We start from the raw sequence: 26,812 nt of genomic DNA, 5'->3' as shown, positions 1-26,812 counted from the left end.
TAATGTAGGACGGACAGTTCTATCCCAAGGTGGCGTCCCATATGGTCCCCCAAGCCAGAAGCGATTTTTGAGCGTCACTGGGTGTGGCCTAGAAAACCAAAAAAAAAAAAAAAAAAAGAAGATTTATGATGGGGGAGCAGATCACTTGCCTTGCACACTGCTGGGGAGGGTGCTTACCTTGCAAATTGCTGTTTGGCGCTCCATATAGTCACCTGAGCACTGATAGGAATGATCCCTAAATATACTCAATACTAAGTGATCCCTGAAAGCAGAGCCAACAATAAGCCCTGAGCACCTCTTGGTGTGGCCCCCAAATAAAAAAACATTGATAAGGGGCCAGAGAGATAGTAGAATGGGTAATGAAGGCATGTACCTTGAATGTGGCTGACCTGAATTCAGTCTCCAGCAGCCCATATAGTTCCCTGAGCAGCATCAGAAATGATCCTTGAGTGCAGAACTAGGGATCACCGAAGACTAAAACAAAAGAAGGTTTATATGAGAATGAATTCTCCTAATTTCTTCCCTCATTTCTGCTATTTCCCTCATTTCTGGTATTGCCTCCATACCAGTTCACACCAAATCAGTCTCACTTACCGCTGACCTCATCTGCAATACCCTTGGACTGACTGAGATCGGACCAATTTTACACTAATTGTAGGTTCTAATTATGAGACTCTTGGCTTAGATAACTTCCTTGTTGTTCAGTTCCTATTGTGCAATCTTTGTTGCAGTGCTTGTGCACATTCCCACTGGGGAATCCACACTAATTTTGCTCTTGTTTGCATGCATTTTATTGTGCTGGTATCCCAGTGGCAGTCCTGCAAGGCTGGGTTCATGGTATGACATGTGGGGTTGGTGTTAGGGATCAATTTACAGGTTTTTGCTTGCAAAGTTGGTGTTTTACCTTGAGCATGTTGCTTTGTAGTAAATCCTATAACTTCTCACCTAAACTCAGACTTATGAGTGGAACCCCACCCATCTATCAACTAGCCTTTTCTGTTTTTTTGTTTTGTTTTGTTTTGTTTTTTTAATTTTTTTGTTTTGTTTAGGAGCCACAGCCAGCTATGCTCAGGGATTACTGTTGGCTCTGCATTCAGGGATCACTCATTGTGAGTATTGCTGGAACCACATGGCTGTTACTGCTGGTGATTGAACCAGGATCTCCTTCATACCAGACAAATGCCTTCTACCTGCTATACTCTCTCCAGCTACTTGACTAGGATTGCTTACTGTCTTTTTTTTTTTTAATTTTTAAAATTTATTTAAAGAAAATATATCAAATAGTGGACACAATTGATCATAATACATTGCTTACTATCTTTGTGTGTGTCTCCACTTCTAAAACATGCTTTTTCTTTTCTATCAGCTACTTGCAAGGCAAACGCCGCTGTGCTATCTCTCCGGGCCCAAAACATGCTTTTTCTAAGCAGGACTTGCCAGTCAGTTGATTTTGTCATAAATCATATGATCTGATTTGAATTTTCCCAGCAAGTTCATAATCTGAAATGTTTTCTCTATTGTTCTCCAACTCTGCAGGATCTAGACATTTAGATCTTAGCCTCCTCCCATATCTATTTATTTATTCATTCTTTTACTTATATTCTCTTTACTCTCCCACTAATCACACACTCCTGACTATGATAGACTCATGTTTAGGTGAGAGTTGGGGCATTGAGGTGAGGGTTGGGGCATCACTCCCACCAGTGATTAGGGGTGACCCCTTGTGATGGTTAGAGGATCATATGTAGTGCTGGGAATAGAATTGAGGTTGACAACAGGCACTTGTTCACCCCCTGAACTCCCTGGTCTCTGACTGTTTTATTTTGGCTTGAGGAACCATAAGGGATGATGGGAATTGAACTCAAGTTGGCTGTGTGCAAGGTGAGCTTCTTACCTGTTGTGCTATTATCCCAGTCTCTGGCCTTAAACATTTTATTGATTTATTTTGATTTTTGGACCACACCCGGCAGTGCTCAAGAATTACTCCTGGCTCTGCTCTGAAATCGCTCCTGAGATACAGCGGTAGGGCATTTGCCTTGCATATGGCCTACACAGAATGGACCTGAGTTAGATTCCCAGCATCCCATATGGTCCCCCGAGCCTGCCAGGAGTGATTTCTGAGTGCAGAGCCAGGAGTAACCCCTGAGCGGTGCTGGGTATGACCTTCTCCCCCCAAAAAAAATTTTGTTCAGGGGACCATATGGGATGCCAGGGATCAAAACCGGGTCTGTCCAGGTCTGCTACGTACAAGGCAAACACCCTACTACAGTGATATCGTTCCAGCACTATGGCCTTAAACATAACTTAACTCTGGTGGCAATGTACCCGCATGTGGTGCTTGCAAATTTGGCCACAGAAGTCACAAAGGTTGCACTCCTTTACTTGGCCTTCACACTAGTAGTTATCCAGAGTTGCCTTTTTGTGGGGGAGAAGGGGTACCATCTGATTGATGGTGCTCATGGGCTACACCTGGCTCTGTGCTTAGTGGCCATACCTGGTGCTTCTCTGGGGTTCAAATATGTTAAGATTTGAATCCAGGTCATTCAATGTAAGTAAAAGCTAATTAACTTTTGTACTACCTCTTTGTCCCCTACAGTAATAATTCAATAAAGATAAAAAATATACATCTTATTTTTGGTGTTGGGGATGAATTCAGGACCTTACACATGCTGGGCATATGATTTATTACTGAACCACACCCTTGGTCCTAAGATACAACTTTTTTTTTTTTTTTTTTTTTTTTTTGGTTTTTGGTTTTTGGGTCATATCCAGCAGTGCTCAAGGGTTACTCAGAAATCACTTCTGGCAGGCTCAGGGGACCATATGGGATGCTGGGATTCAAACCACTAGAGGCCAGCACACTAAGGAATTCATTGTTCTGGAATATAGGGATCTGTGTACCACACTTTTTGTTGTTTGGTTTTTGGTTTCTAGTTTTTGGTTTTGGGCCACACCTGGTGGCACCCAGGGGTTACTCCTGACTCTGTACTCAAAAAATTGCTCCAGGCAGGCTTGGGGGACCATATGGGATGCCAGGGATCAAGACTGGGTCCATCCTGGGTTGGCTGCTTGTAAGGCCCCTTTTTCTTTTCTTATTTAGAAAACAAAACAAAACAAAACAAAACAAAAATCCAACACAATAAAACAAACCACAAGGGAGCTGTGTACAGCAGATTGGGTGCTTGCCTTGCACACAGCCGACCCAGGTTCCATTCTGGCACCCCATGTGGTTCCCCAAGCACCAGCACGAGTGATTCTTGAATTCAGAGATGTGGCCCAAAAGCCAAAAAGAAAATGCAAACAAAAAAGAAAACCCTCTACAAAACCTTATAGAAAAGATGGTTGTTTTTGAAGACTTGAGTGTACTGTCTTCCAAACTGAAGGCATATTGTCAATACAGTTCCTTTCAACATGCCACATGTCTCTTTATGCTTGGCTCTCAGTGGGAGCAGAATGGAACCTTCACTCTCTGAACCGGCATTATTATTTTCTTCCTAGATTTCTTTATACTCTGGATTCTGACTATTTATAATGAATGATACATTGAATTCAGATATCATTGGTCGAAGAGTTGAAGTTAATGGAGAACGAGCAACTGTACGCTTTTCTGGCATTGTCCCTCCCGTGGCAGGTAATTATTTATTTTGTCTGTACCTATTTATTATTATATTGTTTTCTTGTATCAGATTCTAAATAGTGATTTATAAAACCAGTTTCAAGGAACTTAACCAGTTTCTTAGATGTCTCCTATATATAGTCTTATTTGTGTGATAATATTTTATGTTTATTGTGATTTTACTTATACTATTTTTATTTGTTTTGAGCTCCTGGCAGAGCTCGAGGGACCGTATGGGGATTGCCCAGCCTGGATTGACTATTTGCACATCATATGCTTTACCCACTGGACTATTACTCCGGCCCTATATATTTATTATTTAGTGTTGCTATTTTATATTAAATTAACCTTAGAATATCTTCTTTTGGGGGCATACCTGGTTGTTTTTCAGAGGTCTGCTCCCAACTCTTTATTTTTTTTTTTGGTTGTGGGGTCACACCGGTGGCGCTCAGGGTTTACTCCTGGCTCTAGGCTCAGAAAAACGCTCCAGGAAGGCGCGAGGGACCATATGGGATGCTGCAGTTTGAACCACCGTCCTTCTGCATGCAAGGCAAATGCCCCACCTTCATGCTGTCTCTCTGGCCCCCTGCTCCCAACCCTTGAGAAAATATTCTGTGCTGAGATTAAACCTGGGACTCCATGTGCTCAGTTTATTGAGTTATCTCTCTAGCTCCTTTAATATCTTTCAAGCAAACTTTGATTCTTAAGTTTTAAGAACCAAAGCATCATAATTTCTACTTTTGGGGGCTGGAAAGATAGTACAGCAGGTAGGGCACTTGCCTTGCACTAGGTTTGATGCGATCCTTTGCACTGCATATTGACACCCAGGCACTGCCAGGAGAAAGCCCTGGTGTGACCCCCTACCTCCAAAAATAAATAAAAATACAATCGAGAGTTTATATACATACATACATACATACATACATACATACATACATATATATATATATATATATATAATTTTTTTTTTTTTAAATTGTTGACCATACCCAGTGATGCTGAGGGGTTACTCCTGGTTCTGCACTCAGGAATCAATCCTGGCAGTGCTCAGGGAGCCTTATGGAGTGCCAGGGATTGAGGCCAAATTGTTCATGTGCAAAGCACCGCCTTACCTGCTGTACTGGTCCAGAGAGTTGATACTCTTTTTCTAAAAAATTACTTTATTTAAACACCATGGTTACAGAGTTGTTCATTATACAGTTTTTTTCCCCACAGATACAAAGTTGTTCATGACTGAGTTTCAGTCATAATTGTATCACACCTTTCACCAGTGCACATTTCCTGCCACCAGTTTCCCTCCCACCCTACTCCTCCATGTGTGCCTCTGGGGAGACATTTCCCCAATGTCCCATATTGTCCCCCAAGCCAGGAGCGATTTCTTTTTCTTTTCTTTCCTTTTTTTTGGCCACACTCAGTGACACTCAGGTGTTATTCCTGGCTATGCGCTCAGAAATCGCTCCTGGCTTGGGGGGACCATATGGGACACGGGGGAATAGAACCTCTGTCTATTCTTGGTCACTGCTTGTAAGGCAAACACCCTACCGCTGTACCACCAGGAGCGATTTCTGAGCACATAGCCTGTAGTAACCCCTGAGCGTCACAGGTTGTAGCACGAAAATCAAAAAACAAGCAAAAAAAAAAAAAAAAAAAGATTCTTGGTCCTGCAGACATGTAGAACCCCATGCCAAGCTGTGGATCTCTTTGTACTTAAAAAATATTTCTCGGGCCCGGAGAGATAGCACAGCGGTGTTTGCCTTGCAAGCAGCTGATCCAGGACCAAAGGTGGTTGGTTCGGATCCCGGTGTCCCATATGGTCCCCCGTGCCTGCCAGGAGCTATTTCTGAGTAGACAGCCAGGAGTAACCCCTGAGCACCTCCGGGTGTGACCCAAAAAACCAAAAAAAAAAAAAAAATTTCTCTTGGGGCCGGTGAGGTGGCGCTAGAGGTAAGGTGTCTGCCTTGCAAGCGCTAGCCAAGGAAGGACCGCTGTTCGATCCCCGGCATCCCATATGGTCCCCCCAAGCCAGGGGCAATTTCTGAACGCTTAGCCAAGAGTAACCCCTGAGCATCAAATGGGTGTGGCCAGAAAAAAACAAAAGAAACAAACAAACAAAAAAAATATTTCTCCTGGGGCTGGAGAGGTAGCACAGCAGTAGTTGCATTTGCCTTGCACGCAATCGATCCAGGATGGAAGATGGTTCAAATCCTGGCATCCCACATGGTCCCCTGTGCCTGCCAGAAGTAACCCCTGAGCACCGCTGGGTATGACCCAAAAAGCCAAAAAAAAAAAAAAAAATCCTCCCTTCCATCTCTTCATTATTGTAGTTATTATGTTGCCTATTTGTGGCAAGCTATGATGCTTGCCAAGGATTGATTGTGGTGTTGCATAGTCAACTACAGTGCTCATGGAGATTTGTACTTTTAGTCGTGTATGGCAGGCCTCACTCTTTTAGTTGGAGTGTACAGTTATAGTTGTGGTGTTTGCTGGTGGTTATACTTATCTTTAGCTCCATACCTTTGGCTGCAGTAGTGCTAGAAATTGCTTGTAGGTGTTGTTAGTAGTCGCAAATGTAAGAGCTTGGGCTGGAGCTATCTATGGAATAGAGGATGAGCTCTGACCTCATACGGTTCCCTGAGCACTATCAGGAGTAGTCCTTAAAAAAAAAATCCAAAAACCCCAAACCCCAACAAAAATACAGTGGTAGAGCTTCCAGGCTTAAATAGCAGAAAAATGGGACAAAATGGAGATTTTAACTCATGGCTAGGCACTCCAAATTATTGCATTATTCCTCTGAGCCCTACTTGTAATTTGATTTATGGAATTCAAAAGTTCTAAATATGGGGCCAAAGCCATAGCACAGTGGGTAGGGCATTTGCCTTGTACGTGGCAACATACCCTGGCATCTCATATACGGATCCCCTGACCCTGTAAGGAGTGATTTTTTTGAATGCAGAGCCAGCCAGGAGTAACTCCTGAGTGCTGCTGGGTATGGTCCAAAACTCAACAAACAAACAAAAAAAGAAAACAGTAATCCTAAAGGGAAAATTCTTAGTGCTTAATTCAACTGTTAGGGTTGCCTTTTTAGCTTTTAGTTCTTGTTATCTAGCTGCTCAAAAGCTGTTTGATTCTTTCACTTTTCTTTTTTGTTTATTTGTCTTCTGGCAACACTGATGGTTCTCAGGGCTCATTCCTGGTAAACTCGGGATCATATGTGGTATAGGAATCAAACTGTTTATCTCTCTGGACCCTAAATTATTTCTCTGAAAGAATAAAGAAAAAAAATATTTTATACATCTGCAGATTTCCTCAACTGTAAATATGCACAACTAAACTGATAATTGCCAAAGATTTTACTGTTTTGGTGGGGGGCTTTAGACAGTCTTTAGGATCCCTGAACCCTTTTAGAGCATTTTAGGGGTCCCTGAGTTTCTTTTACCATCCCCACTAGCTTGTACAGAGCTGGGAATAGTACCTAAGCATGTCAGGTATGACCCCCAAATTAAAGAAAATAGCAGCGGCCGGAGCGGTGGTGCAAGTGGTAGGGGGTCTGCCTTTCACGAGCTAACCTAGGATGGACCTCGATTGGTTCCCCAGGAGTCCCATAAGGTCCCCCAGGCTAGGAGCACTTTCTGAGCATATAGCCAGGAGTAACCCCTGAGCGTCACTGGGTGTGGCCCAAAAACCAAAAACCAAAAAAAAAAAAAAAAAAAGAGCAGCTAGCTTTCTGTTGTCCCTAGTAAGAGGGGAGATCCAGAACTAGAATTCCACAATTAATTTCTTTTTATACCTAGCACTATACTGTATATATCGTAGTCACTTGATAAATACAGGTGAGACAGAAGATAGAGATTAAGAAAATATTCTGGGGCCGGAGAGATAGCATGGAGGTAAGGCATTTGCCTTTCATGCAGAAGGTCATCGGTTCGAATCCCGGCGTCCCATATGGTCCCCTGTGCCTGCCAGGAACAATTTCTGAGCATGGAGCCAGGAGTAACCCCTGAGCACTGCCGGGTGTGACCCAAAAACCACCAAAAAAAAAAATTCTGAAAATTATAAGATTTATCTGTAATTTATACAAGTTATATATAGGTGTGAGAAAATCTTGGCTTCTGATTTGAAACTGTATAATTTTGGACAATATTGTTTTTCTTTTGGGTCACACCCGGCAGTGCTCAGGAGTTACTTCTGGCTCTGCCCTCAGAAATCACTCCTGGCAGGCTCAGGGGACCATATGAGATGCCGGGATTCGAACCACCATCCTTCTGCATGCAAGGCAAACTCCCTACCTCCATGCTATTTCTCCAGCCCCTGTATAGATTTTTTTTTTTAATGTTATAGAGAGAACAGGATTAAGAAAACATTTATTTGTGTGAACTGGTAACAATTGTAAAAATGCTTCACAGAGAGAAATTTCTGTTGTGAGGTTACATATGCTAACGTAAGTGCCAGAAATTTTAGCCTATGTTGTTTTCTGCAGTTGTGGCTTTTGTTGAGGCTAAAATAAACATGTTGGACTTTCTGATTGAAGCCTTGAATCTAAGATTAATTTCTTTCTCAAGATTCTTTTCTCTCCCATTGGTTCCTCTGTGATGTGGTTTCTATCCCATAACATTTCTTCCAAAATGGAACATTTTAGGGGTCATTATTTTGTGGCTCATTGTTTTTTCTTTTCTTTTCTTTTTTTTGCTAGGACTCTGGTTAGGAATAGAATGGGATAATCCAGAGAGAGGAAAGCATGATGGAAGCCACGAAGGGACTGTATATTTTAAATGCAGGTAATTTTTTTCCTATGAGCTGGTATGACTATTTAAATCAGCATTTTGTTATTGTGGTTGTTTTTAGTTATGGGGTCACACCTCGCAGTGCTCAAGTGGTGCTGGGGATTAATCCAAAGTTGACTGCATGCAAGTGTCACCTGCTGTACTATCACTCTAGTCTCAATTTAGATTAGTAGCTGAATAAAGAGGGATGTTTTCCAATACTCCATTTCTTTTTTTCGTTGTTTTTTGTTTGTTTGTTTGTTTGTTTTTGAGTCACAGTCAGCAATGCTTAGGGGTTACTCCTGGCTCTGTGCTCAGAAATCATTTCTGGTAGTGCTGAGAGGACAATATGGGATGTCAGAGATTGAACCTGGGTCAGCCACACATGCAAAGCAAATGCCCTACCTGCTATCTCTCTGGCAGTATTCCAACATTTTTTGTTTGCTTTTAGGCTGCTAGCGGCAGCACTCAGGGGTTATTTCTAGCTCTGTGTTCAGAAATTGCTCCTGGCAGGCTCAGGGGACCATATAAGATGCTGGGGATTGAATCCAGGTCCGTCCCAGATAACAGAGTGTAAGGCAAATGCCCTACTGCTGTGCTATTGCTTCGACCCCCAGTATTCCAATTTTTAACCATGTAAGTGGAGTTACTAATTTTTTTTGTTTTGTATAAACATTTATGTTGGTTTTATTTTTATTTTATTTTATTTTTTTTTGGTTTTTGGGCCACACCAGGTGGTGCTCAGGGGTTACTCCTGGCTGTCTGCTCAGAAATACTCACGGCAGGCATGGGGGACCATATGGGACACCGGGATTCGAACCAACAACCTTAGGTCCTGGGTTGGCTGCTTGCAAGGCAAATGCCGCTGTGCTATCTCTCCTGCCCTGAAGGTTTTCTTTTGAAGTAAAAGCAATTTCTCAGTTTGCATTCTCATTTTTCTACTCTAAAATTTGTTTTTGTTTTTGTTTTTGTTTTTGGGCCACACCCGGCGATGCTCAGGGGTTACTCCTGGCTGTCTGCTCAGAAATAGCTCCTAGCAGGCATGGGGGACCATATGGGACACCGGGTTTCGAACCAACCACCTTTGGTCCTGGATCGGCTGCTTGCAAGGCAAACGCCGCTGTGTTATCTCTCTGGGCCCTATGTTGGTTTTATTTGTTTGCTTTTAGTTTTTGTTTTGAGCTACATCTGACTACACTTAAGATTTACTACTGGTTTTGTGCTCAGGATTTGGAAGGGATTGGGAGACCATTTGCAGTGCTAAGGATAAAACTGGAATAACAAGTGCAATGTCAGTGTCTTACACTCTGTACTACCTCTCAGACCCCTGTTTGTTTGTTTGGTTGATTTTTGGGCCATACCCAGTGGCACTCCAAGGTTACTGCTGGCTCTATGCTCAGAAATTGCTTCTGGCAGGCTGTGTGCAAGACAAATGAGCTACTTCTGTGCTATCACTCTGCTCCCCCATTTTTTCTGACCTGCACCAGCTGTACTTATTGAAATACTCAACTCTCTTCTAGAGATTACATCTGGCAGTGCTCAGGTACCATGCAGTGCTTTGGCTTGAGCTTGGGTCTCCTACATGCAAAGCATGCACTCCAGCCTGTTAAGTTTTCTCTTTGGCCCAATAGCATAAATGTTTATATGCCTCAGGTCTACAATACGTACATTTTATCTACTATTGAAATACTATTATCTTTCTACATAATTGGATTCTTTCAACCAATTCCTCTCTACCCTATTGATAATTTCAATTATGTGGTTAGAATGATGCCTGTTTCCTTGCCATATATGAGTGATACTATCCAGTATTTGTCTTTTTCCTTATGATGCATTTAACTTAGCAAGATGTCCTGTAGAACTATCCATATTCTATCTGTATTGCAGCAAAAGACAAGATTTCATCTTTTCTTACAGCTGAATAAATTTCTGTGTGTATGTATACCACTTTCTTTCCTAGCAATACTTAGGGACCATATGCCGGGCTGCCGTAATGCCGGGAATTGAACTGGAATTGGTTGTATATAAGGCAAGTGTCTTACCCCCTGTGCTATTTTTCTGGATGTTTATTTATTTTCCCTATAGTTTCAGAGAAAGTTGTTTTATTTTGTTTTGTTTTGTTTTTTTTTTTGGCCACATCCGGTGATGCTCAGGGGTTACTCCTGGCTATGCATTCAAAAATCGCTCCTGGCTTGGGGGACGATAGGGGATGCCGGGTGATCGAACCATGGTCTGTCCTAGGTTAGTGTGTGCAAGGCAAATGCCCTACCGCTGTGCCACTGCTCCGGCCTCTTCATAAAGTTTCAAAAAAAGATGATGGCTTGGGGCCAGAGCGGTGGTGCAAGTAGTAGGGCATTTGCCTTGCATGCACAGACCTAGGATCGACCGGGTTCGATCACCGGGGTCCCATATGGTCTCCCAAGCCAGGAGCAATTTCTTAGAGTTTACCAGAAGTAACCTCTGAGCATCACTGGGTGTGGCCCCAAAACAAAAACAAACAAACAAACAAACAAACAAAAAGATGATGGCTATTTTTCAGGCAGGGTCTAGTATTTAGTGAAGCAAGGCAGTTTTTATTTTTTATTTTTATCTATTTTTGTTTTTTTTTTTCCGGCCACACCCAGTGACGCCCAGGGGTTATTCCTGGCTTTGCACTCAGAAATCACTCCTAGCTTGGGGGACCATATGGGACGCTGAGGGATCAAACTGTGGTTTGGCCTAGGCTAGCACATGCAAGGCAGACACCTTACCTCCTGAGCCACCACTCTGGCCCCCAAGGTAGTTTTTATTGACAAAACTTGCTTAGAAAGATGTGAGAGGAGGGCTGGAGCAATAGCACAGCAGGTAGGGCAGTTGTCTTGCTCATGGCTGACCCAAATGGGTTCTACCCCTGGTGCCATTTATATCCCCAGAGCTTCACCAGAAGTGACTTCTAAACATATAATCCTGGACCGGAGATATAGCATGGAGGTAGGACATTTGCATGCAGAAGGATGGTGGTTCGAATCCCGGCATTCCATATGGTCCACCGAGTCTGCCAGGAGCGACTTCTGAGCGTAGAGCCAGGAGGAACCCCTGAGCGCTGCTGGGTGTGACCCAAAAACAAAAACAAAAACAAAAATGAATACATGATCCTAACTCACCAGGTATGGCCTCTGAGTCAAGAACAACAAAACATAATAGAAAGTGTACTTTATCCCTGGGAATAATAACTAGTTTACAGTGTTTCTGTATTTTATCATATATCTTCCTTATTCACATTGAGATATTATGACAGATACAATTAATGTCTTTCACTGATGAATAAACTAAGCAGCGATTATGAGGATAGTATTAGTCAAACAGAAGTCTTGGGCACACTTCATTGTATACCTCAGAAAATAGTGTAATGGTGTCAGAAGAGGATTAGGGAGTTGACCATATCACCATATTCACAAGGACCCTTCGAAGTGTGAATTTTAATAATTTTCTGATCCTATTTAAGTTTCAGTTTGATATCTTTTATATAACCCAAGTTAAAATGGTAATTGCCTGAGCTGTTATTACCCATAATTAATATTTGTGATTCCATCAATTAATAGTAGTGTATAGGTTTATGTAAAATTATTTATGGTTGTGAACTAGTTCTTAGTATTTTTCTCAGGTGCTTCTCTTCTCTTTTGGGGGTTGAAGGAGTCAGTTAGGATAATTAACCTTAGTTCTCTCTGCCTCTTCCCTGGAAGGCAGAGAGTTTCTGTGTTACTCTATGAAACTACACTGGAGAGGAGCCTCTAAATGGGGCTCTTTGTGGGTATTGCCCCCATTCTGCTTAGACTTGTTTGATTCAAGAATGATTCCTGTACACCAAGTTGGAAGTAGCTCTAAACTGCTTGGTTCTGAAACAAACAATAGAATAAATGTGAGGCAGACATATAAAAAATGTTATTTATTTATATATTTTTGTTGTTATTGTTAGATTACACCCAGTAATGCTAAAATTTTTTTTTTGTTTGGTTTTTGGATCACACCTGGCGGTACTCAGGGGTTACTTCTGACTCTGTGCTTAGAATTTGCTCCTGGCAGGTTCGGGGGACCATATGGGATACTGGGATTCGAATTGGGGTCCTTCCTGTGTTGGCCGCATGCAAGGCAAACTCCCTATTGCTGTACTATCACTCTGGCCCCTTAGCCAGAGATTAAACCTAGGTTTTCTGCATGTTTGCACACAGCGTACATTCAGTCCAGTGAGCTCCCTCTCTAGCCCCTACCTGACTTTTTATATAGCTGAAGTGCACATTGAATGGGCATCCAGAACTCTGTCCTTTTGGGGATTTAGAGCAAAGAATCTTGTGGACAGAACTTTAGGAGAGATTCATGTTTCTCTAAGGGTCAAAATGTTGATTTTACTAGTATCATATATAATTGATTGGGAGAGGAAGTGATTCAACAAGAGGAGTGCAGAAGAAAAAAAAAAGTTGGATTCTCCATCCTCTATTGCTGGCTTCCCTCTCCAATTTTTTTTTTTCCTTTGAGGCAGTACACAGAATTTCAGCATTTTGTTGTAATATTTTGGTATTAGTATAGAATCTCAGTGGAGCCTGTGTAAAATTCCTAGTTTCCCTACCACCCTCCCCTCTGCCTTACTCTGGGGCAGATGCTTTGCTTCTCTCTGACACTTGCTCTCTTCCTTTTTTTTTTTTTCCTTTTTGGCACTGTGATTTGCACTATTGTTAATAAAGTGGTACCATGCATATCTCTTTATCCCCTTTTAACACTCAATTAGTGTCCAGAGTGATCATTTCCAACTATCATGATCATATGGAACTTTCTCTACACTAACTGCACTGTTCCACTACTGTGTCAACCTCCCTACCATGGACTGGACCTCCTGACTCTTATCTCTATTGTCTCTGGGTATTATTATCATATTATCTTTTATTTTTCTTATATCCCACAAATGAGTGAAATTATTCTTTGTCTATCCCTCTCCCTCTGACTTATTTTTAAGACCTCCCTCAGAGTCATTTAACTCAGCTTAATAATCTCAATATTTATCCATGTATAAGCAAACTTCATGACTTCATTTTTTCCTCAAAGCTGCATAGTATTCCATTGTGTAGCTGTACAACAGTTTTGTTAGCCACTCATTGGGTTGTTTCTAGATTCTGGCTATTCTGGATGAATTTAGGAATACAGAGGGCTTTTCTGCATGGTGTTTTGAGTTTCTAGGGTATATCCCTAGGAGTAGTTTTGCTTATTTTCTAGGTTATTTTTTGAGGAATATCCATGTTGTTTTCCAAAAGTGCTAGACCAGTTGACATTCCCACCAGTGAATGAGAGTCTCATTCTCTCTGCACTGGTTATTCTTTTTATTTGTAATGTGTGCCAGTCTTTGTGGTGTGAGATGATATCTCATTGTTGTTTTGATTTGCATCTCCCTGGGAATTAGTGATGTGGAACCTGTTTTTGGCTAATTTTCTTGGTCATTTTCTAATTTCTTTTAATTTTTAAAAAAATTTTTTGGATCACACCCAGTAGTGTTCAAGGGTTCCTCCTGGCTCCATGCTCAGAAATCGCTCCTGGTGGACTCTGGGGACCATATGGGATGCCGGGATTCAAATCACCGTCCTTCTGCATGGAAGGCAACACCATGCTATCTCTCCAGCCCCATCATTTTCCAATTTTTGGGGGGGAGACCATACCCGGCGGTGCTCAGGGTTACTTACTCCTGGCTATCTGCTCTGAAATAGCTCCTGGCAGGCACAGGGAACCATATGGGACTCCAGGATTTGAACCAACCTCCTTAGGTTCTGGGTCAGCTGCTTGCAAGGCAAACGCTGCCTTTGCTATCTCTCCAGCCCCATCTTCCAAATTTTTAAGCTGTGATATTAAATTATTTATGTTGGCTCTTTCTTCCTGATAAAATTATAACATTTCCTCTTAATACCACTTTTGCTGTGTTCCACAAATTCTTTTTTTTTTTTTTTTTTTTTTTTTTTGGTGTTTGGTGTTTGGCAGCACTCAGGGGTTACTTCTGGCTTTACACTCAGAAATCGCTCCTGGCAGGCTTGGGGGACCATATGGGGTGCCAGGATTCGAACCACCAACCTTCTGCAGGCAAGGGAAACACCTTACCTCCATGCTCTCTCTCCAGCCCCGTTCCACAAATTCTTAAAATTTGTATTTTCTATTTCTCTTTTTTTAGGATGGGAGGGGGAGAGGAGCGGGGAGAGGAGAGGGGAAAGGAGAAAGTAGAGAGGAGAGGGGAAAGGAGAAAGTAGAGAGGAGAGGGGAAAGGAGAAAGTTGAGAGGAGAGGGGAGAGGAGAGGGGAGAGGGGAGAGGGGAGAGGATGGGAGAGGGGAGAGAAGAGAGGAAAGAAGGGAGAGGAAATGAGAAAGGGGAGAGGATGGGAGAGGGGAGAGAGAAGAGAGGAAAGAAGGGAGAGAAAATGGGAAAAGGGAGAGGATGGGAGAGGGGAGAGGGGAAAAGAGAGAGGAGAGGGATGAAAGAAGGAGAGAGAAGAGGGGAGAGAGAGGAGAGAATGCAAAATTTGTATTTTCATTCTCATTTTTTATTCTGGGAATGATTTCTTCTTTGATTTTATAATTATCCGACTGGTTGTTTAGTAGTTAGCTGTTTACTTTCTAGATGTTAAAGTTATTTTTCCATTTCTGTTTGTAATTATTACTTTTTTGTTTTGTTTTGTTTTTGGGTCACACCAGTATATGTGCTGCCGAAGCGAGCACTTTGGGTCACACCAGGCAGTACTCAGGAGTTACTCCTGGCTCTTGCTCAGAAATCTCCCTTGGCAGGCAGAGGGGACTATATGGGATACCGGGATTTGAACCACTGTCCTTCTTCATGAAAGGCAAATGTCTTACCTCCAATGCTATCTCTCCAGTCCCGTAATTATTATTATTTCCAGTGCATCATGGTTAGAGAAGAGAGTTGATATAATTTCTTTTGTTTCCTTGTTTTTTTTTTTTTTTTTTGCTTTTGTTTTTTTGGGTTACACTCAGCAGCGCTCAGGAGTTATTTATTCCTGGTTCTGTTCCCAGTAATAGCTCCTGCCAGGCGCAGGGGACCATATGAGATGTCAGAGATCAAACCCAGGTCGGCTGCATGCAAGGCAAATGCTCTACCCGCTGTGCTATCGCTCCAGCAGTTTCTATCCTCTTGATTTTATGGAGGTATGTTTTATGGCTTTGTGTATTCTGTCTGGAGAATCTTCTATGTGATTGCAGAAGAAATTGTGCTCAGTTTTGTGAAGATGAAAAGCTCTTCTTTATATGTCTACTAAGCCACTGTCTTCCATTTCTTCCTTCAGTGTCAGTATATCTTTGTTAAATTTTAGTCTGGTTGATCTATTAAGGAGGGACAGTGGTGTTGAAGTCTCCCACTACTATTTTTTTTTGTTTTGTTTTGTTTTGGGCCACACTCGTTTGATGCTCAGGGGTTACTCCTGGCTAAACACTCAGAAATTGCCCCTGGCTTGGGGGACCATATGGGACCCCGGGGGATCGAACCGCTGGCTTGGACTTGCAAGGCAGACAGACACCTTACCTCTAGGGCCACCTCACTGGCCCCACCCACTACTATTGTGTTGCTATTATTGTCATTCTTCAAGTCTAAAGCACTTGTTTTAAGTATTATCCTGACCCCTTACTGATTTCATATGTTTAACAATGTGATTTCTTCCTGATGTATACATTTCTCGATTATTAATTATAATCATCTCTCTCTTAGAACCTTTATAAGCCTAAATTCTGTATGGCCACCCCAGCCTTTTTGGCTTTTTTTGTTTTGTTTTGTTTTTGTTTTTGGGCCACACCCAATGACACTCAGGGGTTACTCCTGGCTGTCTGCTCAGAAATAGCTCCTGGCAGGCACGGGGGACCACATGGGACACCGGGATTCGAATCAACCACCTTTGGTCCTGGATCTGCTGCTTGCAAGGCAAACACCCTGCTACTCCTGACTCTGCATTTAGAAATCATTCTTGGTAGAATTGGGGGACCATATGGATGCTGGGGGATCTAACCTGGGTCAGCTGTGTGCAAGGGAAACCCCCTACTTGCTATAACATCACTTGGGTTGCCATGTCCCAGCCTTTTTAAGGGAATGGTTACTTACAGAATTATCCTCTAATTTTTGACTTGGAATTTGTCTGTGCTCGGAATATTCAGTGTGTTTCTTGCACAAAATCTTGAATTCAATTTTTTGATCCATTTTTTTTTTTTTTTTGCCATTCTGTGTCATCTGGTGGATTTAGTTCATTAACATGGAGAGATTATTGCCATGAGTTTTTTTTTTCCATCTTTTTGTAGAAGTTTTGTGTGTTTGTGGGGTCTGTCTTGCCTTAAAGAAGATCCTTCAGGGCCCGGAGAGATAGCACAGCGGCGTTTGCCTTGCAAGCAGCCGATCCAGGACCAAAGGTGGTTGGTTCGAATCCCGGTGTCCCATATGGTCCCCCGTGCCTGCCAGGAGCTATTTCTGAGCAGACAGCCAGGAGTAACCCCTGAGCACCACCGGGTGTGGCCCAAAAACCAGAAAGAAAAAAAAAAGAAGATCCTTCAGTACTTATTTTTTTTTTTTTGGTTTTTGGTTTTTGGGCCACACCCGATGACGCTCAGGGGTTACTCCTGGCTTGGGGGTCCATATGGGATGCCGGGGGATCAAACGACGGTCAGTCCAAGGCTAGCGCAGGCAGGCTCCTTACCTCTAGTGCCACCGCCCGGCCCCTTCCTTTTAATGTTGGCTTTTAGTCTGTAAAGTTCCTGAGCCATTGTGTATCCATACAGTGAAGCAATGTATCCCTCCTTCAAACCTGAATGAAAGTCTGGCTGGGTGAAGTATTTGTGGTGAGGCTTTCAATTCATTGAGTTTTTCATTATATCCTACCACTGCCTTTGATCCTGGAGGGTTGCTTGTGATAAGTCTGCTATGAGTCTCAAGGATGCTTCTTTGTTTATTTATTTTATCTAAATGAAATCACCACTCTTTGTGGTAAGCTTCATATTGTGGGCCAGTCCTTCCAGATTAGTAAGACTATTCTATGTCTCTGTCTCTCTGTCTCTCTGTCTCTTTCTCTCTCTCTCCTCCTTTGACTTTATTTGTGAATTATCTTAAGGGCTGCATTTGTAAGTTACCTTCTGATAATTTCTTATAGTTCTGTGTGTTCATCTGTGCAAGGATGGCTGGTGTTGCTACGTGTTGACTGGGCTCTTGACCCAGAGAGTTCTTGTGCTTCTTGCATGATGACTGGCTTCCAAAAGTAAAATAGTAACTGCAGAGCCCCTGAATGCCTAGACCAGAACTAATATAGCATCACTTCTGCCACTTGTCGAAGTCAGTCACAGGTGGGTCTAGATTCAGGGAAGGGAAATGAGCATTCATCTCTTAATATATGCATAAAGAGTGGGAAAAAGGGGGCTAGAGAGAAAGTACAGAGGATAGGACACTTGCCTTGCATGTAGTAAACTGGGTTCAATCTCCAGAAATCCCTAAGGCCCACCAGGAATGATCCCTGAGTACAGAGCTAAGAGTAATCTCTGAGAGCCACCTAGTGTAGTACAAAGGGGGCAGAGGTGGAAAATGGGAAGGACAGGTTGCCAAGTTTATTCTTCCATCAAAAAATTTGCTACACTAAGTTCTGTGTTGATGTTGTTGTTGTTGTTATTGTTATTGTTTTTGCGAGGAGCACACCTCCATCACTGTTTAGTGGTTACCCCTGGCTCTGCACTCACAAATTACTCTTGGCAGTGTTCGGGGAACCATATAGGATGCCAGGGTTCAAACCCATTTTGAACCAGTTTGAAGCAGTTTCCTTCTCTCTACAGCTTCCAGAACTGCTATACTACATTGAGATATGACCATCTAACCATAATAGATTTTTAAATCCATGAACATAACACTACTGAGTATGGGGAAAAGCAAAAGACACTTCTGCAATATGCAGACTGGGATTGGAGGCCCCTAGAATGACCAAACATGATCAAAGAACATTACTTTTATATCCCCAACATAGAACCTGCCTCCTATATAACTGGAGATCAAAACTACACAGATGAGACAATAAAAAAAAATGGGAGAAGTTACACCCAGTGATGCTCAGGGGACCGTATAGGATGCTAAGAATGAAACCTACCTAGGTAGCTAACTGCAAGGCAACTGCATTACCTCTCTACTCCTAAGACAGTCAAATCTTTTTTTTTTTTTTTTTTTGTGGTTTTTGGGTCACACCCGGCAGTGCTCAGGTTATTCCTGGCTCCAGGCTCAGAAATTGCTCCTGGCAGGCACGGTGGACCATATTGGATGCCAGGACTTGAACTGATGACCTCCTGCATGAAAGGCAAATGCCTTATCTCCATGCTATATCTCCGGGCCCTCAAATCTTTTTTTTTTTTTTTTTTTGGTTTTTGGGCCACACCCGGTAACGCTCAGGGGTTACTTCTGGCTATGTGCTCAGAAGTTGCTCCTGGCTTGGGGGACCATATGGGACACTGGGGGATCGAACCGCGGTCCGTCCAAGGCTAGCGCAGGCAAGGCAGGCACCTTACCTTTAGCGCCACCGCCCGGCCCCTCAAATCTTAATTGTTTCAAATCATAGACTTTTTTTTTTAATGAGAAATGGCAAAACAAAATGTTATTATTAAAAAGTTGTGGGGAAAGGGCCCGGCGGTGGCGCTAAAGGTAAGGTGCCTGCCTTGCCAGTGCTGCCTTGGACGGACCGCAGTTCGATCCCCCGGTGTCCCATATGGTCCCCCAAGCCAGGAGCAACTTCTGAGCACATAGCCAGGAGTAACCCCTGAGCGTTACCGGGTGTGGCCCAAAAACCAAAAAAAAAAAAAAAAAAAAGTTGTGGGGAAAAAATAAAATAAAATAAAAAGTTGTGGGGGTTGATGAGGTGGCGCTAGAGGTAAGGTGTCTGCCTTGCAAATGCTAGCCAAGGAAGGACCGCGGCTCGATCCCCCAGCATCCCATATGGTCCCCCCAAGCCAGGAGCAACTTCTGAGTGCTTAGCCAGGAGTAACCCTTGAGCATCAAACAAGTGTGGCCAGAAAAACCAAAAAAAAAAAAAAAAAAGTCGTGCACAACTTCTAAAAGCCCTTCAATTCCTAGCACTGTCTGATTCCCTGAGCAATAGCAGGAGTGAAACCCAAAGACAAATACCTCCATGTGTGGCCCCAAAACACACACACACAGGGGCCGGGAAGGTGGCGCTAGAGCTAAGGTGTCTGCCTTACAAGCGCTAGCCAAGGAACGGACCGCGGTTCGATCCCCCGGCGTCCCATATGGTCCCCCCAAGCCAGGGGCGATTTCTGAGCACATAGCCAGGAGTAACCCCTGAGCGTCAAACGGGTGTGGCCCAAAAACCAAAAAAAAAAAAAAAAAAAACACACACACAAAGTATATGACCTATTTTTTTTGTCTTCATGGATGTTACTATGTTCTGTTTTTCTCTTTACAGGCATCCAACAGGAGGATCCTTTATTCGTCCAAACAAGGTGAATTTTGGAGTAGACTTTCTTACTGCAGTTAAGAATCGCTATGGTTTAGAAGATGGACCAGAGGAAGATGGAAAGTCACACACTATTACCATTGGGAAGAAACCAGTGGAAACTGTTGGTTTTGACTCTGTTAAAAAATTACAAAGGTATGTAGAAATTGATCTTGGATGAGATGACTTTAAAGTTTTCAGGATTTATGTTCACCTTACTGAATAGTCAAAATTTGTTCCTATACTTTTAGCATAAAAAGCCAATTGAAATGGGAGCATTTGAGACTTGAGTATTTAGAGAAATTAAAAGCCTTATTTTATCACAGGGTTGAAAATAAAACATTGATTTGCCTAGTCTTGATGCTTGTGCTATTTGATCTTGTATTAATTTTTCCCCTTCCTCCACCCTGTATTAATTGTTAAGTAAGTAAAGCTGAAACTTTCATCCTTTTTTCTTTTTCTTTTTTTTTTTTTTTTGGTTTTTGGGCCACACCTGGTAACGCTCAGGGGTTATTCCTGGCTATGCGCTCAGAAGTTGCTCCTGGCTTGGGGGACCATATGGGACAACGGGGGATCGAACCGTGGTCCGTCCAAGGCTAGCGCAGGCAAGGCAGGCACCTTACCTTTAGCGCCACCGCCCGGCCCCCCTTTTTTCTTTTTCACATGACATTTCTAGCTGAATGATGGCAGGAGTGGCGACTGAAGTCCAGATCTTTGCTTGTGCTATGTAACATGATGGTACTCTTTAGTAACGAGTGGTTCCATCTCTAATTACACACACCTTTATCCCTTGGACACTTAGGAAATATGCAGAAGCTACCCTAGACTCACAAGTAATAATTCAAATTAGTTAATCGGTTAATTTGGTTATTTCAAATTAATTCAAATTTTAATGCAAAAATTTAAAATTGCTAAACTTTGGGGCCAGAGCAATAACACAGCAGGTAGGGCATTTGCGTAGCCATGTGGCCATCATCCCATATGGTCCCCTTAGCATGCCAGGAGTAATTTCTGACAGCCACTGGGTGTGCCCTTCCCCCCAAAAGGTTAAACCCTAATGTTCTCTTTTCTTGAAAACTCAGTGATACACTCTGATCCTCTGAGTGAACTGTCTGAATCAGACATGGAAACTGATATTAATACGGAATGTACAACAGCTCAAGAGATTTCTAGATTGTGTTTAATAGTGATGTTATTTGATATTAACCCCAATGAGGTATCCTAATAGTGATCTCACATAGCCGTTATTGAGAATTTGGACTATGAATTTAGTTAACATAGTTACTTCTTTATGATTCTGTTTTTCTTTTCTTTTTTTTGGGGGGGCGGGCACATCTGGCTATGCTCAGGGCAGGGTTGGGAACCATATGAATGCTGGGGATTGAACCTAGGCCAGCTGCATGCAAGGCAAAAGCCCTACCTGCTGTGCCCTCTATTATTATTCTTTTTTGGGGGGCCATACCCGGCGGCACTCAGGGGTTACTCCTGGCTTTGTGCTCAGAAATTGCTCCTGGCAGGCATGGGGTACCATATAGGATGCCGGGATTCGAACCACCATTGGTCCTGGGTCGGCAGCTTGCAAGGCATATGCCCTACCACTGTGCTATTCTCTGGCCCCCTATTATTCTTAAAGTTTAACATAATACAGAATTTAAAGTGCTTATGGCCAGTGTTGAAGAATCAATTTCTTGGTTCTGGTTTTTAATTTAAGTATAAATCATAAGCATTAAGCAGAACAATACTTTTTTAAAATAACTTGACTGTTAATTCAAAACATGCTTTTATCATTGAAAATTCAGAAAGTACACATTGAGTTAAAGGAAGTCATGTTTAATGCCAACATTGAGGGTCAGCTATTATGAATTATTTTTCTATTTATCCTTTTGATTTACTTGCCTTTTTTTTTCTCTTTTTTTGTTTTTTCGGACCACACCCGTTTGATGCTCAGGGGTTACTTCTGGCTAAGGGCTCAGAAATTGCCCCGGGCTTGGGGGGACCATATGGGACACCGGGGGATTGAACCATGGTCCTTCCTTGGCTAGCACTTGCAAGGCAGATACCTTACCTCTAGCGCCACCTTGCTGGCTCCTGATTAACTTGCTTTTAAAGAACCACATACTTAGAATATTAGAGTACTCTGCCTTTATTTTTCATTAAAATGCAAATACTGGGCCTGGAGAGATAGCACAGCGGTGTTTGCCTTGCAAGCAGCCGATCCAGGACCAAAGATGGTTGGTTCGAATCCCGGTGTCCCATATGATCCCCTGTGCCTGCCAGGAGCTATTTCTGAGCAGACAGCCAGGAGTAACCCCTGAGCACCACTGGGTGTGGCCCCCCCAACCCCCTCCCCAAATGCAGATACTGGGACCACAGCAGTAGTACAATGGGTAGGGCACTTGCTTTATACCCCTGAATCCATCAGGAGTTATTCTTTTTTTGTTTGTTTGTTTTTGTTTTTGTTTTGGGGTCACACCCGGTGGTGCTCAGGGTTCACTCCTGGCTCTCTGCTCAGAAATAGCTCTTGGCAGGCTCGGGGGACCGTATGGGATCCCCGGATTTGAACCACCATCTTTCTACATGCAAGGCAAATGCCTTATCTCCATGCTATTTCTTCGGCCCCCAGGAGTTATTCTTGAGTGTAGAGCCAGGAACAATTCCTGAGCACTCCCAACCTTGAGTAGGTTGTGGCCCAACCCATATGCCCCCACTCCTACAAAAAAAAAAAAAAAAAAAAAAAAAAAGCAAATTAGAATATACTCCAAGAGAGATCCATCAGTTAGCATTATTTTTTCCTCCCAGAATAATTACCATGGGCTCTGAATAGTAACGAATTGCTAACAGATTTTCTTCCTTCAGATTGTGAATGATTGGGGCCCGAAGAGATAGCATGGATGTAAGGTGTTTGCCTTACATGCAGAAGGTCGATGGTTCAAATCCCAGCATCCCATATGGTCCCCTGAGCCTACCAGGAGCGATTTCTGAGCATAGAGCCAGAAGTAACCCCTGAGCACTGCCAGGTGTGACCCATAATCCAAGAAACAAAGAAACAAACAAACAAAAAACAGATTGTGAATGACTGCACAACTCATGAATATCTCTGGTGAATGAGTCTACTATTTGAATATTAGAATATTTAATAATTAGCTAGTATTATACTTGGAATAAAACCACTTGTGTGAGCTGCCCTGGATTTGATTCTTGGCATCCCATATGGTCACTGGCCATTGCCAGGAGTAATTCCTGATTACAGAACTGAAAGTGATTCCTAAGCACCAGCATGTGCGTGGCCCTGGAATAAACAAAAAAGATAAAATAAACCATTATGTATGAGTTTGCTTAGAGATGCCTTTAGCTCTATGTGACGGTGGTACTAAAACATCGGAGTCCATGGAGCCAGAGCCGGTAGGGCATATGTCTTGCTCAGGGCCTACGGGTGTAGACCAAAAATAAACAGTAAAAAAAAAAAAAAAAAACCGGGGCCGGGCGGTGGCGCTGGAGGTAAGGTGCCTGCCTTGCCTGCGCTAACCTAGGACGGACCGCGGTTTGATCCCCTGGCGTCCCATATGGTCCCCCAAGAAGCCAGGAGCAACTTCTGAGCGCATAGCCAGGAGTAACCCCTGAGCGTCACAGGGTGTGGCCCAAAAACCAAAAAAAAAAAAAAAAAACCCAAAAAAACAAATAAACAAAAACACCCCACCAATGTCCTGATATTTTGTATTTAAGTCCAGGTACCTCATATGGGTATTTTTTAATTTTAGAAGGAAACAGGGACATTTGTTGGATATGGTGCAAACTACCAGTTTCAAGACATTCTTACATTTCCCTTTTTTTTTGGGGGGGGGGGAGGAGGCCACACCCAGTGACACTCAGGGCTTACTCCTGGTTATGTGCTCAAAAATAGCTCCTGGCTTGGGGGACTATATGGAACACTGGGATCTAACCGAGGTTTGTCGTGGGTCAACCGTGTTCAAGTCAAATGCCCTACCACTGTGCTATTGCTCAGCCCCACTTTTTTTTTGGGGGGGGGCGTGTCACACCAGGCAGCACTCAGGGGTTCCTCGAATTTTGTTTATTTTTATAAATACTTATATGTATGTCAGGCAGTACACTGAGCTTAATAAATATGAACCCACTAAATTAATGCAGCATTAAAATAATAAAATATACACAGTGCAGATTAAAACATACACCACATGTATACTTGTTATGTCTAGGGAAAGGAGAAGGGATATAAAAGGCTTCACTTATATATTTTTTGTTTGTGTGTTTGGATCATACCTGGCAGCGCTCAGGGGTTACTCCTGGCTCTGTGCTCAGAAATCACCCCTGACAGGCATGGGGTGGGAGGGGGGTACCATATGGGATGCCGGGATTCGAACCACCATCCTTCTGCATGAAAGGCAAATGCCTTACCTCCATGCTATCTCTCCGGCCCCAGGCTTCACTTATATTTATAATGTGTTAAATGATTGTTTTTATTTTATTTGTCTTTAGTAATACTTAATTTGTAAAGTTGAATACTGCTACTTTTTTATGCCTGAAATGCTTTGTAATTTTCAAAGGGCAAATCAGTGGAAAGCATTAATGTCTATATGTTCTTTTGCATCATGTGTTTCTTGCAGTCAGCTGAGCAAGTTGCAAGAAATTTCTCTGGAGAACTGTAGAGTAAATTGTGCAGGAGACAAAGGAGAAATCGCCAAAACATGTCCTAGTATCCTTTACAATGATAACTCTTTTTTTGTTTTTGTTATTTTGGGTCACATCCGGTGGTGCTTAGGGGTTACTCCTGGCTCTGTGCTAAGAAATTACTCCTGGCAGACATGGGGACCATATGGGATGCTGGGATTTGAACCATCGTCCATCCTGAATTGGCTGCGTGCAAGGCCCTACTGCTGTACTATCTATCCAACCCCTGAGAACTCAATTTTTTTAAAGCTGAAAAAAACTTTAATCCATCTACCAACAGCTCCAAGTTGACTGTCAATTGGTTGTGAGTTGTCTCTAGTGGGAAATGAACCCTACCCAAGGTCATGAATTGGATTATATAAGAGGGGGATATAGAGAGGGTTTAGCTTTATCTTTTTTTTTTTTTTTTGGTTTTTGAGTCACACCCAGCAGCACTCAGGGGTTACTCCTGGCTCTACACTCAGAAATCGATCGCTCCTGGCAGGCTCGGAGGAACATATAGGATGCTGGAATTCGAACCACTGACCTTCTGCATGCAAGGCAAACACCTTACCTCCATACTATCTCTTTGGCCTCATGATTTTAGCTCTTTGATGATCTTTGAAATGATTGGCTATGGTCTAAAGTACCTTTCTACTGTTCCCTATGTCCTTTCCTGATGGGTTACCTGGTATGGCCAGCTAGCTTGGGGTGGTGTTAATGGAAATAGGCTTAATGAAAATGAGGAAACCTCACATGTGGTTTATAGCATGTGGTCCTTACAAAATGGCATCCCTCCTTGTTCAGAACCAGGACCCCACATTCCCTGCTCCTCTTAAGAACCTGACTCAAATCCTTGACTTTCCTTGAGGTTCCTTGTCAACGTTCCTGCTTATGGGCACATTCTGGGGACCTTAGCACAGCATCTTAACTGCACCTATGTGTGCCTGAATAAAGTGGATGAAGAAATTAATTATGCAAGGACCTATTGAGGTTATCATAAAAATAATAAACTGTGGCCTAGCCAGGCAGTTATCCAGGGTGATTGAGTCTTACCAGGAGGTAATAGGTCATACCCGGAGGAAGAATCTTTCTGCTCCTGCTGGAAATTTGCCTCCACCTACTTCCGCATCCCCCAGATAACCTCCAATCTGTTCCCTTTGACCTATACATGGTCCACCTTGTTTTTAGGTCCAAACTCCTTCTGTTTTGTAGGCCCACTTTTGTTAGGAAGTCCAGAGAGTGCTCTAGATATATGCTGGCAGATTCTAGGGAAGTCTGATCCTAGGCTCTCTTCTACTTCATGCTTGATGGTGGGGCTTACACTGTCACCTTAAGGCAGTGTTGAGTTGCTGGCTCCCTCCTATTTGCCTTACTGATGCTTCCCTATTAGGAAGTTAGTTTGGGCACATTCTCTTAAAGGCCCTACTGATATTGGGCCAGTAAGCTCTGGTTATCAATCAGCACTTCTAAAACTTTGCCTGAGACCTCCAGCCTTAGCCTCAGGGTCTTGCTCCCTCTGTGCTGCCAGCTGGTTTCCCTGACACATTCCTATACCTTCAAGAGAACCCCCCCCACACACACATTTTGGGGGGTCTCCATTTTGGACAAGCATAACATGAGTATACTCTCAGGGAAACTTCCCTATCCTGGGTTGGCATCCAAGTACCCACCTCTTTATTTTTTTAACACTTATACCTCAGCAAGTCTTTTTTTTTTTTTTGAGGGGGCACACCTGGTGATGCTCAGGGGTTACTCCTGGCTATGCACTCAGAAATCGCTGCTGGCTTGGGGGATGATATGGGATGCCGGGGGCTCGAACCAAGGTCCATCCTAGGCTAGTGCGCACAAGGCAGATGCCTTACTGCTTGCACCATTGCTCCGGCCCCATCAGTGGAAGATCTTACAGAGCATAACCAGAAACCCCAAACAAATTACATGAGTCAAAGTTTAAGGGAGGGATCCCCAAGGTTTGACCCACAAACCCACCCCATCCACAATCTGGGTAAGAGGGTGTTCATTCTTGTTGGTAGTCCCACAGTCATCTTGCAGTCTCTGCCACAGTCACCAGGAGCACTACTACTATCTGCATTCCAGCCTGGTCCTGGGAGATGAGTCAGCTGGATCTGCAGGGGGTCCTCATTCACATTGTGACTCTCCACTGTGAAGAGAAAGGAGGTTCCTGCTGCTTCTTCAGTCCTACAATTTAAACAGCTGTTGGGGTGGAGAGAACAACATAGGACCCTAAAATCCAGTTGCCTTTCCTGCACTTCAAAAAGAAATGAAGAGGG

General features: G+C 43.0%; 1 protein-coding gene across 1 annotated transcript in view; it reads left to right on the top strand.

Annotated features, from left to right (window-relative positions):
• The window catches only part of TBCE (tubulin folding cofactor E), a 77,637-nt gene that overhangs the window by 3,840 nt on the left and 46,985 nt on the right, over positions 1-26,812 (top strand). Inside the window, exons 2-5 of the mRNA XM_049788997.1 lie at positions 3,499-3,631; positions 8,307-8,391; positions 19,827-20,012; positions 24,479-24,567. Of these exons, the coding sequence (XP_049644954.1) occupies positions 3,532-3,631; positions 8,307-8,391; positions 19,827-20,012; positions 24,479-24,567 (460 nt within the window). The 5' untranslated portion in view covers positions 3,499-3,531. The remainder of the gene's footprint in view (positions 1-3,498; positions 3,632-8,306; positions 8,392-19,826; positions 20,013-24,478; positions 24,568-26,812) is intronic.

Source organism: Suncus etruscus, chromosome 15 (genome assembly GCF_024139225.1).
Source record: "Suncus etruscus isolate mSunEtr1 chromosome 15, mSunEtr1.pri.cur, whole genome shotgun sequence".
NCBI classification, from domain to species: domain Eukaryota; kingdom Metazoa; phylum Chordata; class Mammalia; order Eulipotyphla; family Soricidae; genus Suncus; species Suncus etruscus.
Note: the sequence above shows the minus strand (reverse complement) of the source record. Positions and strands in the feature narration are given on the sequence as shown.